The sequence below is a fragment of the Nanorana parkeri genome, unplaced genomic scaffold (assembly GCF_000935625.1).
Source record: "Nanorana parkeri isolate BGI_ZX_2015 unplaced genomic scaffold, ASM93562v1 scaffold136, whole genome shotgun sequence".
Classification (NCBI taxonomy): Eukaryota; Metazoa; Chordata; class Amphibia; order Anura; family Dicroglossidae; genus Nanorana; species Nanorana parkeri.
Genome location: NW_017306404.1, coordinates 1,299,330 through 1,313,547, shown reverse-complemented (window position 1 = coordinate 1,313,547; position 14,218 = coordinate 1,299,330). Strand labels below are relative to the sequence as shown.

The 14,218-nt window shown below is 42.2% G+C and overlaps 1 protein-coding gene across 3 annotated transcripts in view; it reads right to left on the bottom strand.

Annotated features, from left to right (window-relative positions):
- The window catches only part of NMD3 (NMD3 ribosome export adaptor), a 68,801-nt gene that overhangs the window by 41,465 nt on the left and 13,118 nt on the right, over positions 1-14,218 (bottom strand). For all 3 annotated transcript variants that reach the window (XM_018553964.1, XM_018553963.1, XM_018553962.1), the window contains exons 3-6: positions 11,651-11,785; positions 9,279-9,375; positions 1,271-1,351; positions 920-1,048 (exon numbers count right to left, since the gene is read on the bottom strand). In XM_018553964.1, coding sequence (XP_018409466.1) covers positions 920-1,048; positions 1,271-1,351; positions 9,279-9,375; positions 11,651-11,785 — 442 coding nt within the window. The remainder of the gene's footprint in view (positions 1-919; positions 1,049-1,270; positions 1,352-9,278; positions 9,376-11,650; positions 11,786-14,218) is intronic.

The window sequence follows — 14,218 nt, the reverse complement described above, 5'->3', positions numbered from 1 at the left end:
GATTATTTTCAAAATCGATTAGTTAGCCCGGTATTACTTTGATTAATCGGTTAATTTAAAAAAAAGGCTCCAGTGATGGACTTCTAGTCTGTATTGATATTGTAGTCCATCACAGGAGCAAGCTTGGCGCGGTGGAAGTAAAAAAAAAAAAGTGTGGTGTGCAATATAGTACATTATACAGCGGCGCAATGCAAAATACCACCAGCTATAGAGGAATCCAGCAAATCGCAGCAATAGTACATTATACAGCGCAATGCAAAATACCAGCAGCTATAGAGGAATACTACAAATCCCAGCAATAGTACATTATACAGCGCAATGCAAAATACCACCAGCTATAGAGGAATACAACAAATCGCAGCAATAGTATACTATAATGTGCTATTGTTGGGATTTGTAGTCCTCTGTAGCTGGTGTTATTCTGCGTTGCGCTGTATAATGTACTATTGCTGGGATTTGTAGTCCTCTGTAGCTGGTGTTATTCTGCGCTGCGCAGTATAATGTACTATTGCTGCGATTTGCTGGATTCCTCTATAGCTGCTGGTATTCGGCATTGCGCCGTATAATCATTATACAGCACACTGCAGAATACCACCAGCTATAGAGGAATCCAGCAAATCGCAGCAATAGTACATTATTGGGGCGGAGTCGTGCGGCGCGGAGTGGAGAAGGAGGAGCGCGGCGAGCCGCAGGCAGGCCACACTAATCGAAATTCAACTATTTCCATGATGGAAAACGTTGACAATTAATTGTTGCAGCTCTATACAAATGCTTTGTCAAGATTGCCTTGTACCTTGGTGTACACACTGCTGTTATCCAACTTGAAGCGTACATGGCCCAACATACATACATAAAAATTCAGCACTAAGCAATGCAAACAACACATACTAGTTCCATATAAAAATCAGGCAAGTTTTACCTTTTGGCGGACCTGGACCACAGCCTTCCAGAAATCCTTAGCTTCCACTCTGTGGCAATCATCACACATTTGTGATTGAACCACATACTCCACTACAAAGACCTGCTGGAGGATTGCGCCATTCATCACCTGTGGGAGAAAAAACAAGCACTTTCACAACCCACGTGCTCCATTACAATCTACAGGCATACAGCTACAGCACAAGCAGGGCAATCCACGGTTTCCTGATTGCACATGCCACTATTATAAAGAGCCGACACACTTATTTCCAAGAAACAAAAGGAAGGATTATTCTTTAGCAAGATATCCAGGACAATTACCCACACACCTGCAATATGCAAGGCCACCTACCTCCTTCTGTATTGTTAGTTTCACTTTAAGTCTCTTTGAATGAGGTTCAGTCCAAATAAAGCCAGCATCTATAAGCCGCACCTGGGTGGAAAGAATATAAGTAGAATTACATTATGCTAATTTCTACAAGGCATGTTTATCACAGGATACATGGAAAAAAAATTCACATCCTTGTCAAAACCATTTCAAATAATACCACATAAAATAGCGTTTGCTTCTTGCATTCAGGGTTTCTACATTCCTAACAACTGAAGACGAGTAAATACATAGGGAGCAAGCATTACAGCTGTTCTGTGCAGATGTTGTGCCTACAGGGCTGTGCCACTAGCACACTTCATTAAAGCTGCACACATGGAGCCATCATTATAAAAGTCTACAGGCTCCTGGCTGCACTGCTACCTGGCCTTTTACTCCAGCTTGCTATGAAAAGCAAGCTACAATAAAAGCATTGGCAAATGTAACTGTGTGCATGTACTCTAGAAAAAAAAACAAAAACACTGAAATATCTTATTATCATTATGTGTGAATTGGAACAATTTACTGAGCGTATTGACCCATGTGAATTGGTTACATTAACCCATTGTATACAGACGCCTCAAGGTACAGAGTACACTATAGTGTCAATAGTCACACACAACAGGAATATTTCTACATATTTTTCAATCAAGTCCAGACACAAACACAAAAGATGGGAATATAAAAAAAAAATTATATTTATTATTATTATAATAAACCAGAGGTGTGCTTTAAGTGAAATTATCATCAACCCTATATTAACTGTTGTGTCTCTACATTTGGGTGTGTGGCAGAGCTGTAGCAAGCTCCTTTTGTGCCCGAGGCAAGAACAGAAATTGTGCCCTCCCAACAGATGTGTGCAGCATGTGACGCCATGTGCCCCGCCTCCGGGATGGCAGTGCACATGCGCAGAATGTGCTAGTGTCCAAATCCACAATAGCATAAAAGTTTGACGAAACTAATGAAAACATTTTTAGTTTCCGTTCATTTAGTCCGAAACTAAATTATAGTCTTTGCACATGTCTAGTAATATGTGTGCATGAGTGTGGGGGGGTTTAATTTATTTCTTATTATTATTGGGGGGGGGGGGTTTACTGTTGGGGGGCTTCAGGAAAATATCAGGGGTCTAAACAGACCTGTGACATTTCCCTTTTGAAATAGAAAAAGAGATTGGAGGACACAGAGTCCTCTGCCCATACCAGCAGGGGAGAGCAGCGGGGATCCGTGGAGAAGCTGGAGCCTGTGCCGCTCCACTTCTCCCTGCCGAGCTGCGGCTGTGTTGGTCTCCCAGCGCCCCTGTTGCCAATGGCATCCTGCGCTCACCATGGCAACAGGGGCGATGGGGCACAACCAGGCCTGCCCTGGGTGCGCCCCCTCTCAGCTGTGCCTGAGGCAAGTGCCTCACTCGCCCCATGGTAGCTAAAGCCCAGGTGTGTGGTCTCTGTTAATGTAGAGCAGGGGTCCCTAAATGGCAGACCATGGTCCGGGACCGAGTAGTGTTTCTATCCAGACTGTGATCGCCAACCTGCGCTAGATGATGGCTGGCTAACAGGGGATTTGACAGCCTCTGAGGTCGGCGCATCCACAGCCAGTCATACCCCTGTGCAGGTCACCATTTCTCCTCAGTCATTGGTTGCTAGGACCGCACCATTCCTAGCAACCAATGACATCAGCTTTGTTCCCCGCCCAGCATTAAGGGAGGATGGAAATGTATAGGTTTAGGATGAGAAATAGTGGTTTTCCAAATGTCTTCTTTATTATGGTGGGGATATTCTTTAAACAAGTAAAACATTTAATATTGTATAAATCTTCATCTTTCGACCGGCAAACCTTTCTTTTCATCTATTTCTACCCATCCCAAATGTTAAAAACAGCTGTAAAGCGATGTGCGACAGCAGATAAGTGATTGAAGCGTGGTTTAAGCGTTTGTGCTGAAACACAATGGTTTCGGTAATCCAGCTTTTCCTATTACTGACTTACAACTTTGGTGTTAAGACGGCACCTGCGACAGCTTTCATAAGCTGCCAGTCAAAACGCGCATCTCCATGTACGCACGTAAAAACGTGCATCAAAATGTGCGCAAAGTGCATAAACACACAAAAAAAACGCACGCTGCTCACACGTGTAGAAACACGCAAAAATGGTGCCGCCTAAGTGTGAATCCGGCCTTAAAGGCATGGCAATAACTGCACTCTACCAAGTCTGTACATCCTTTTACAACTCTGGTCGAAATAAAATGTTTTCTATAGTTTCTCTGAAAAACGTGTCGCTTGTAGCTGGTGAGCTGTGTGGGAAAGTTACAGCCCACAAATTGATAATTTTTCCCCATTATTATGTCTGCCAATCATTTTTCTTGGCCATTATGACTATTTATAGTATCGTAAAAAAAATCCACCAAAACTCAGTCATGCAAAAACCTAGAGTAGAGATGAGCAAATCTTTATAAATCTAATTACTCCCTGATCCCTGACTAATAAAATCCCAGACATTTGTAGCAATTTCTGATAGGATCAGTAACTTATATTTAGAAACGTGATACTGGCACAGACTATGAGCGAACAGCGTCAAGTTTTAAACCATCTGATGCTGAAATCAGGCTCAAGACTTTAATGTTAAAGCTTTTTAGAATCCAACCTCCTAGAACTTAAAAGAACAACTCCGACCATAAGAAATCTTAACCCTTGCAGTGGGGCTACCCTCGCATTGCAAAGGTTAGGTGCTCATTTTGTCTAGGGAGCTAAAATAAGTTATACTCACCTGAACCACGATCCTGGCTTGCTCCTAGACCGGTCCCTTCAGCCTCACTCTCCCCTCAAGCGGTCTGAGGCACATTAGCAGTTATACACTTAGAAACGCGCTAAACATAAAAATTAATTCATTTAAATGTATATTGTTCCCACTTGTGTGGTGACCGCGCAGTACAAAAATGTGCGTCGCCCAAAATAGTCCAACCGCGATATCCCGGCGGATTCCGTGTGTTGGACCCATGGTAATAGCCGCAAACGCGCAGAATCCACGCAGAAAACACAAGCGCCATTTGTGAAGGGATCCTAAGGTCCTGTGAGTCATCACATCCTATACAATGAACACCAGGACCGTGCACTGCCATATATTGCATGACCGGACCGCACTGAGAGTGTGCGGCCCGGTACCATTTGTTCCGCGTGGAACGGTACCGGTCCGCGGACCGGGGGTTGGGGAACACTGGTGTATAGGATGTGAGGACGCCAAAAGACATTCCATCGCTGTAGTAGAGGGCAAGACATGCTGAACTGACTTCTTTAAAGAAGTCATCTTTAAAGAACGTTTAAAAAAACTTTCCCTTGCAGTGGGGGTACCCCAGCATGGCAAGGGTTAAGTGCTCTTTTTTTTTCCGCCGGCGGAGATTGCCACGGGGATGCACGGCCAGCTTCCGGACACCAGAAATAACTACCACTGGCGACTGTGACTGGACGACTTGGTGCCGTGTGTGTCTCTCTCTATGTGACCCCGGGGTCCCAGGTGTGACAAACCAGGGAGGCCGTGTAGCTAACGGTGGGAACTATCCCCGCCCGCCCCTATCCGGCTTTCCGGACACTTCTCCCTCAGATCGCAAGCCAACCCTGCATGATTCATCCTCAGTGGGTCCCCTGATGAAGCTAATGGCGAAACACGTCGGAGCCTATTAAGATAAGCCACACCTAGGATTATTATCTCTTGCTAATAATGTAACCACATCTGGACAAACATTGAATAACATTATGATATGTCGGACCAAATGAATTTTAGAGCTGTATAATCAATGAGTATATAAACATATCCTCTGCAGAGATTTGTTTTACTTTGTTTTATTATGTTTGATTTGAATTATGAATGTATTCACAATAGTACCTAACACTAATAAATGTTGACGCAATTATTTTAACATATCTCTCTTGGATGGTCATTTACACCCTTCCAAAAACCCTTATCTTTCCCCCAATTCTGTTGAACTGGAAAGTGAGCCGAATTGGAGAATTATTCCAAATCAGCTATGTTGTCCTACATTGTTCACTTCCCCTGCCTTCTCCAAACTCCTCACCCTTTAATGAATAACCCTGTTAGTTTTTGAGCAGGAAGGGACTAGAGTCTTTGTCATGTTTTCATTGCCTTAGGTATCGCTATTGGGGAGATTTTCCCTTACTTCCTGTTAGTACAGCCAGTAATAGGTAAAAGCTTCCCAATGGGCACACAGACAAAAGCAGCAAAAACACATTTTTAGTAGCATGGGGAAAGACTGAAAACAAAACGTAAAGCACAACTTCCACTAAAAAGTTTTATTCTTTTATGGACAGATATAGTTCAGCTCTCTCTCATGCATTAACTTTTTGGCTGCCCATGACGTATGCCATGTGTCGCTAGCAGTGGGCTCCTATAAACAAATGCAGAAAAGGTCACTCGCACTCTAGATTAATTTTCAGTCAATGTTTATTGACCTCTCATCGTGTCACATTGTCAAGCGACGTTTCAGAACCACACAGTTCCATCTTCAGGCAAACAACAAGTCTTCACCGACTGTCGGATTTACAATGGAAGAGATTCTGCTGGCTGAAAAACTGCCAGATCGCTTCCAGGGGCCAGTAAACACTGCCCCCACCCCCCACTGCCCAGCTTCCCGGGCTCCACTGCCCCTCCTGGAGGCCCTGGACTGGCATTGCGGGTGTTGGCGGGTAGCAGGGAGAGAGACCAGTAAACATTTGTTTATTGATCTCCTCCCCGCTGAATGGAACCGAAAGTGACGCTGATTGCATCACTTCTTGTTTCTGAGCCGTCATTCCCTGGCTAGAGAAGCCGGGAAGAAGCTAATCAAACACAATATGTACTTGATCAACTTCAATGGGCTGCAAAGGTGACATTAGGGACCCCTAATGACACAACTTAATGAGAACCTGTCACCTCCAATGTGCTACTGCATAGAGGGTTTGTGAACCCCCCATGTGATAGTAATGAAGTAAAAAAAAAAAAAAGAAATGTAAAAATCACCCCAAATTTTTTTTCCAACACCCCCCTGGGTAGCCGATGACCTGTACCATATTTTGTCGCTGTTTCACAAACATCCAGTTTTTAAGCTTGGCATGTTGAGTATCGGTCCCCCCAACCCCCCCCTCCTCATACCCCATTTAAAGTCCCTACCCATACATACATGCATGCAAACATGCGTCGGGGGCGCAAACGTGCAAAAAAGACGATTGCGCCTATTACGCCGCACATGTTACATATCGCCGCGAACGTCGGAGTGAGAGCAATAAGTCTAGGGCCATCAATCACTGATAACACTAAACTGATGAGCGGTAAAAGCTTTTAAAGTGTCGCCTATGGCCAATTTTGGGTATGGTAGTTTTCTGCAATTTCGCGGGTGCGCGCAATTTTAAAGCTTGACATGTTTGGTGTCTATTTACCCGACGTGACCCGATCTTTTATATTTTACCAAAAAACTGGGTAATAATAAATGTTTCCTAACATAATGTAAAAAAAAAACCTTTTTTTTTTTTTCAAAATGTTCTGTAATTGTTCCTAATTATAGTAAAAAATTTAAACACCAGTGGTGTTTAAATACCACTAAAAGAAAGCTCTATCTGTCCCCAAAAAATGGTATAAAATTCATTTCAGTACAGGAATAAACGTCAGTCAAAGTACCGCAGCACTGAATACTGAAAAATGGCCTGGCCAGGAAGGGGGTCTAAACACCTGCTCTTGAAGTGGTTAATAAAGAGTTGCACTAATATCAAGTCGCATAAAAATTTGCAATCGCCGCCATTTTATTCTATAGGATATCTGCTTTCAGGAAATAGATAATTCTGGCCGGGTTTACGTAATGTTCAGGCCTAAAATGTGGATTATAACATGTGTGCAAAAAGGCAAAACCGGTTCTGGCAGTAAAAGGGTTAATGACATCGGTGTCCCAATCAAAATTGTTGTTTTTTTTACAGGTTTTGAAAGCTCTGGCACCCTGTTGAGCAGACATAATAGGAGCAGACATAAAGGTGCCCATACACTGCTCGATTCTCGTACGAGAATCGCGGGAAATCCCGCGATCGTACGAGAATCGTGCAGTGTATGGAAGGCGTGCGACTGTTTCTACTGTACGGTCGCACGTCATCCGTCGAACCAGCGTCGACAACTGCCAAACGGGCCAGTGTGCGCACGCGCACATAGCCCGTTTGCAGTCATGGTAAGCCCGCCCCTCCTTGCAGTCATCGTAAGCCCGCCCCTCAGGGGGGCGGGCTTGCGATGATCCCAAGTACAATCTGCCTGTCCAAGTCTTGCGAGGGTTGTAAAGTGTATGGGCACCTTAATTCCTCTCTAATCTGACAACTGTCATCTGGACTGGAACTGGAGAGTTTCCCTAACGTGGACACATGTACAAGTACATGTTAACATTTAGTGGAAGACTCTACCAGCTCAATGTCCTAGCCCCAGCAACACACAGAGTTAAACTTTAAATTACTAATTTGAATTCAGATTGTAGTCCATCAAGGGAGCGACCTTGGAGCTTTGGTTACTTTACAACACTAAACAGAGACCATGGGGAACAAAAGTAGCCACTCTCCAGAAGGAAGGACAGTGTCAACACAAATTCAGAGATGATTTGAGGCTCTGCAGCCGAGTAAAACACAAATAAGGTACATTTTTGTTAATTGTTAAGGTACTTGAATGCATTTTTAAAATGTAATTTCTGGGTTTAGTGTCAGAGTTAGAGTTCATTGCTGAGTGGGTGCTACAGGTCCCTCCGAGTTTAATCCACTGCCAAACATTTCATGTTTTTACTCATCAGTCCAGAGCACCTGCTGCCATTTTTCTGTACCCCAGTTCCTATGTTGTCCTGCATAGTTGAGTCACTTAGACTCAGCTTGAGGGGCTGGAGAGCGGTACAATAATGTGTCTGCAGCAACAGTGAAGCATGGTGGAGGTTCCTTGCAGTCTGGGGCTGCATTTCTGCCAATGGAGTTGGAGATTCGGTCAGGATCAATTATGTCCTCTATGCTGAGAAATACAAGGAGATACTTATCCATCATACCATACTTTCAGGGAGGCGTGTGATTGGCTCAAAGTGTATTCTGCAGCAGGACAACGACCCCAAACATACAGCCAATGTTATTAAGAGCTACCTTCAGCACAAAGAAGAACAAGTCCTGGAAGAGAAGGTTTGATCCAAACAGAGCCGTGATCTCAACATCATGGAGTCTGTCTGGGATTACATGAAGAGACAGAAGGATTTGAGGCAGCCGACATCCATAGAAGATCTGTGGTTAGTTCTCCAAGATGTTTGGAACTACCTACTTGCAGAGTTCCTTCAAAAACTGTGCCCAAGTGTACCTAGAAGAATTAATGCTGTTTTGAAGGCCAAGGGTTGATAGTGTTATAGACCCATGTCAAACCTACTATAAACATTAAAAGAAAATAGTTTTATTTGGGAAACACTAACTTAAAAGGATATCTATGGTCAAAAGTAAATTTAAATACTTATTTCTATATTGAATTTCCATACGTTCTATCCCAATCCCCAACCGTTTCAATCTAGAATTTTGTCACCTCTACAAAACAGCGACACAATTTCACTTAGCCTGTGAATATGCACTTCCTTGTGTTACACGTCACAAAGCCTGTCTTCTGAACTACAACTCAACACCTGAGCAATGTAACAGTATCATTGCTTGCAGGAAGCAATGCATGATGATATATGTAGTGTTGAGAACTAGAGACTGTATCACATCAAGCAGCAGGGAAATCCAGGAAGTTGTTGAAAGTGATAGGCAGACGGAAGGCAGCGCTCACTACATAAAAGGGATTTTTCCAAGTAAGCTTTGACTTCATTATCAAACACAACTACAGTATGTATTCCTATTACTATGCTGATGTTATCACAGGATAGTATTTGATGTGACTTTAGAACTCTAAGTTATAAAATTACTCCCATGATGGTCTACAAACAGCTTGATAGCATAGAGTACCCTTCAACCCACCCCAAACACACCTTGCTCAATGAAGACTTCAGTTTTTTCAGGCATAAAGTAAGCAACTCTCTGGACTCCAAGGCACACTGAAGCCATGTACCTGGTGGCTGTAGATATCTATAAAATAAAAAAAAAATTGAATTCTTAGTATACACATCTAACGTTACATCATCAGCTGCAAAACAACTAGTAATCCAGCAAAGCTAAGTGGGGTTGAAGGGAATGTATAGTGTGTTTCCCCAAATATTTTTACAATGTTTACTTTCAAGTCATTTTTATATGCTATATCTTCCATATTTTTATTACAGCATTAAGGATGGATAGATGGATAGATAGATAGAGGAAGCCTCCATCAGCTCAGTTTAACTACACCGTCTCTGAGCTCCAGATATAAAAGATTTGAGTTTCATTTTGTTTTTTAAAAAAAACAGCTTAAGTACATAAATATCTTTATATTGTATCCCTAAAATCCCTTGCATAGTAGCAATGTAAGCCAATTAAGCTACACTGCTGTGCTGGCAATATAACAGTGTGAGCTTGCTGCCAGGATGAAAGAGCACAGTAATAAATCTACATTGTCCAATCAGCAGACTGGGGTCACAACAGAGACCAACCTGTCTTACAAGTACTCACAGCCCACCTAATTTTTCTCTGATCAGTGGGTAAGTTGTTAAAGCGGACCCAACATTTACACACAAAAAAAAAGGATTGCCGGTGTATGTGTATTGTACGTCTTTTCTGCTTAAGAAAATAAAATTTCTTTTCTGGTCTGCTAGCATTTTTTTTTTATCCACGCAGCAAGCATGTGCCGTTCACACTCAGCATCTGTAAGTTGCCAACAGCAAGAGTTGGATGGCTGTAGGATGTAACGCAAGCTCACATGCACAGGAGTTACAACATTATTGGCCAAGTAATGACTGTAGAAAGAAGACACCGGATCCAAAAGAACAGGAGAAGATGACAGCAGTAGCAAAAGAAATGTCACTGCCATGCTCTCGCTAAAGTTATTCTTTAATTGCACATAGCACTTCAGTCCTGGGAGGGTCACATGATAAATAGCAGTGAGTAGCAGAAGATGAGCAAATGTATTCATGCTGAACATTTTGAGAAATACATCTAACTGTCTATGGCGAGCTTAACTAAGTGCACATTAAAACTTAATTTTTCTATCACTACATTTAGCAGGTATCTTGCTTTTACTGTAAAGAATTCAATGTAAGGCTCGCTCATGTTTGTGCATGTTAAATCAGGGCTGGGCAAATGAATATGGAATTCAAGATCCAGCCTGTCTTAATTTTTTAAGGAGCTATGGCTATCTGGCTCCTGGGATTTGTCCAGCCCTGGGTTTAATGCACCTTGTAAAAAGGTGCAGCTCCATTAAACTTTTGCAGCTAAATTGAGGAAAAACCTAATTTTACATTTGTTATATGTTCCCATTCACATAGCATGACCTAAAAAAATTTTTAAAAATTGCTGCTTACCTCTTACTGGCTGAAAAATCTTAAGTTATCTCTCCCCTTTTATGTAGTATTGAGGAAAGGGGCTGAGGAGTTATGTTTGCCATAATTAATCCTGGCTGTACGGTGCTAGCAGCTCTCATGTAAATGTGCCGAACTGTCTGGCCTAACAATAGGTTAAATATTTCATGGCTTGGTGATACATTGTATGTTAAATCACTTTTTATAAAACCCTCACTTTGTTCTTCAGCTCCACACTGCCATGGATTCCAAGCCATAGAAGCTGCCGCCTATAGTTTCCCATGTACAAACCTGCTCCAAAGAAACAACTAGAAAGGTAAGAAATGTATGTATGTATGTATGTATGTATGTATGCATGTATGTATGCATGTATGTATGCATGTATGTATGCATGTATGCATGTATGTATGCATGTATGTATGCATGTATGTATGCATGTATGTATGTATGTATTTATGTATGCATGTATGTATGCATGTATGTATGCATGTATGTATGTATTTATGTATGCATGTATGTATGCATGTATGTATGTATGCATGTATGTATGCATGTATGTATGTATGCATGTATGTATGCATGTATGTATGTATGCATGTATGTATGCATGTATGTATGCATGTATGTATGCATATATATATTTATATTTATTTATGGTGTTTGAATGGGAGCACATTACAAACATACCAAAGAGAGTTTCTTTAATTTGAGTGCACAAGGCTGAAATACACTTTAATGTCCCTAGTTGGACATGGCCCGAGTTCCTGAAGCCCTAAACATCAAAACAGGATGTTCAATGACTTGGGTAGCAACAATGCACAGAGCTCATTAAACACCAGGACTGGTAACATCTTGTATCGCTTCACAATCAGTATGAAGCAAAGACAAATAAAAATAAATTGTTTGCAACTTACCGTTCGCACTGCTTGCAGAAATGCACTGAAACCTGCTTTGGAATTCCTTCACTGATATCAACTTGTGTGCGCAGACATGCTACGCACATATTTGCAGGGTTTGGGGGGATTGGAATGCCACACTGACAACAAAGACTAAAACAGAAAAACATAATTATGATGATAATAAAGGAAGCTGCACTAGTATATGTACAGCAAGTTTTAGTAAAGGGATGTTCCGTTTTTCTGAAAATTTCAGCTAATAGGTGCAATTTAGGGATGTCCCGATACCAGTACTAGCATCGGTATCGGGACCGATACAGGGCATTTTGACAAGCACTTGTACTTGTCAAAATGCCCCGATACATAGCGCCGAAGTTTGCGCTATTTTTTTTTTCTTTTCTTACCTTCCAGCTGCTGTTCGGGAGAGCCGCGGCGAGTCAGCGCTGGTCCGGTGGGCGGAGCTCCAAGTGGGGTCCTAATTTAGCTGGCAGGCGATCGGGCAGTCGACGGCCAGCTAAATTATAGTACAACTCGACACGCGCGGCACCTCTGGCAGTCGCCGGCCAGCTAAATTAGGACCCCACCTGGAGCTCCTCCCACCGGACCAGCGCTGAATCGCCGCTGCTCTCTCGCACAGCGCCGACGACAACCTCACCAGCGAGGCACCGGCCATCATCGAACAATGAGTGAGGGCAAGGGGGGGTCCCTATTAAGATTATTTTAATATTAGCAGAGAATAATTTTAAATCTTTTGTCTGCAGTGTATGCTCTATATGCACTCCATATAGAGTACACACTGCAGACTATAGATTTACAATTCTCCCCTGCTAATATGAATGGGTTAAATGATCCATTGTACATAAAGTTGTATTATGGATCATTTAACCCATTCATGTTAGCAGGGGAGAATTGTAACTCTATTGTCTGCAGTGTGTACTCTATATGTAGCACATATATACAGTAAATATTCCCAATACACTGCCGGCAATAGATTTACTATTATTCTCTGCTAATATTAATAGGTTAAATGATCCGTAGTACAAGTACATGTTATGTACTATGGATCATTTAACCCATTCATGTTAGCCAAGGATAATTGTAAATCTATTGCTGCAGTGTGTACTCTATATGTAGCACATAGTACATGTACGTTACACATGTCCAGTCCACTGCAGCAATAGATTTACAATTATCCTCTGCTAATATGAATGGATTAAATGATCCACAGTACATAATAGTACAATATGTAGTTGTACTATGAATCATTTAACCCATTTATGTTAGCAGGGGAGAATTGTAATTCTATTGCTGCAGATTGCAGTGCACTGGACGTATGTGCTGTATATGTACTATGGATCATGATTTAACCTATTCATGTTAGCAGGGCAGAATTGTGAGCGCCTCCCTTGCTTTTGGCATCCCTTGCAGCAGGAATTTGATTTTTGGTGAGATACTCCCTAAGAGTTAACTAAAACAATGCCAACAATGCACCTTTCCCTATTACAACACAGGAAGCCCACCGGCTGATTATAATGATCCCAGACCCTCCCATTCAAGGATCAGTTTTCGAAAGTCACGGTGACACAAACAGCTTTTTTTTCAGAATAGAAACAGGTAGGAAACCAACAAAGTTGGTTAAAATCCTTCCAATGTACACCGATCACCCAGAAAGGATTGATTTTTTTTTTCCTTTTCCCCGACAAAGTGAATTTTCTCTAAGGGCCTGTTCACATGAGATCAGGTCCTGATCAGCAGACGTGGAGCTGCTGATGCAGTGCGTTTTTGGCCGCGTTTTTGATGCGTTCCATGCTTCCATGCTTTGATGCTGGAGTGGGGCTGTTAGTATGTTAGCTGCAGCGCAGTGCGTTTTTGATGCGTTTTTGTATCCGGACCGTTTCCGGACCTGACAAAATGTGACATGCAGTATTTTTTCTGTCGTAAGCTGAACGGACTGCGCACGTGAGAACTGGAGCCCATAAAACACATAGGGATACATTGGGATGCATTTTTAGTGCAGCAGCGTACGGAGCCGGTCAGCACACAAAACGGACGTCGTGTGAACAGGCCCTAAGGCTTTGGCACAGAAAAGGTAAGACGACACTTGCCAATCTCCATTATAAAATACTTGGATTAATTAGCAATCTCTTGTTTTTGAAACAATTATCTCAAATCTGTTCTGTCTTTTTAAAGTGAACCTGAGCATGCACAGTGCAGACCAAATTCCAGCACTAGAAGGATGCCTAGAACCCAGCGGAAACTGTGCATGCACTATATGGTGGAAGAAAACTTTGCAGAACACCATAATGTGATAACCTTGAATGACTAGCTCAGTAGTTTTGTCATTTATGTAAGGTCAGCTTTCATATTGGACAACTTATTCTGGTATGTTTTAGGCCCACTTTGAAGTGCATTTCCACTGTTACAGCCAAACTGGATTAACATCTACTTTATATTTTTTATCTGTTCCCATTCCTATTACTTTAAAGCAGAACTCCCGGTAAAAAAATGTATTAACCCTTGCAGTGGGGCTACCCCCACAGTGCAAGTGTTAAGTGCTCTTTGTGTCTAAGTTCAAAAATAAAAAAG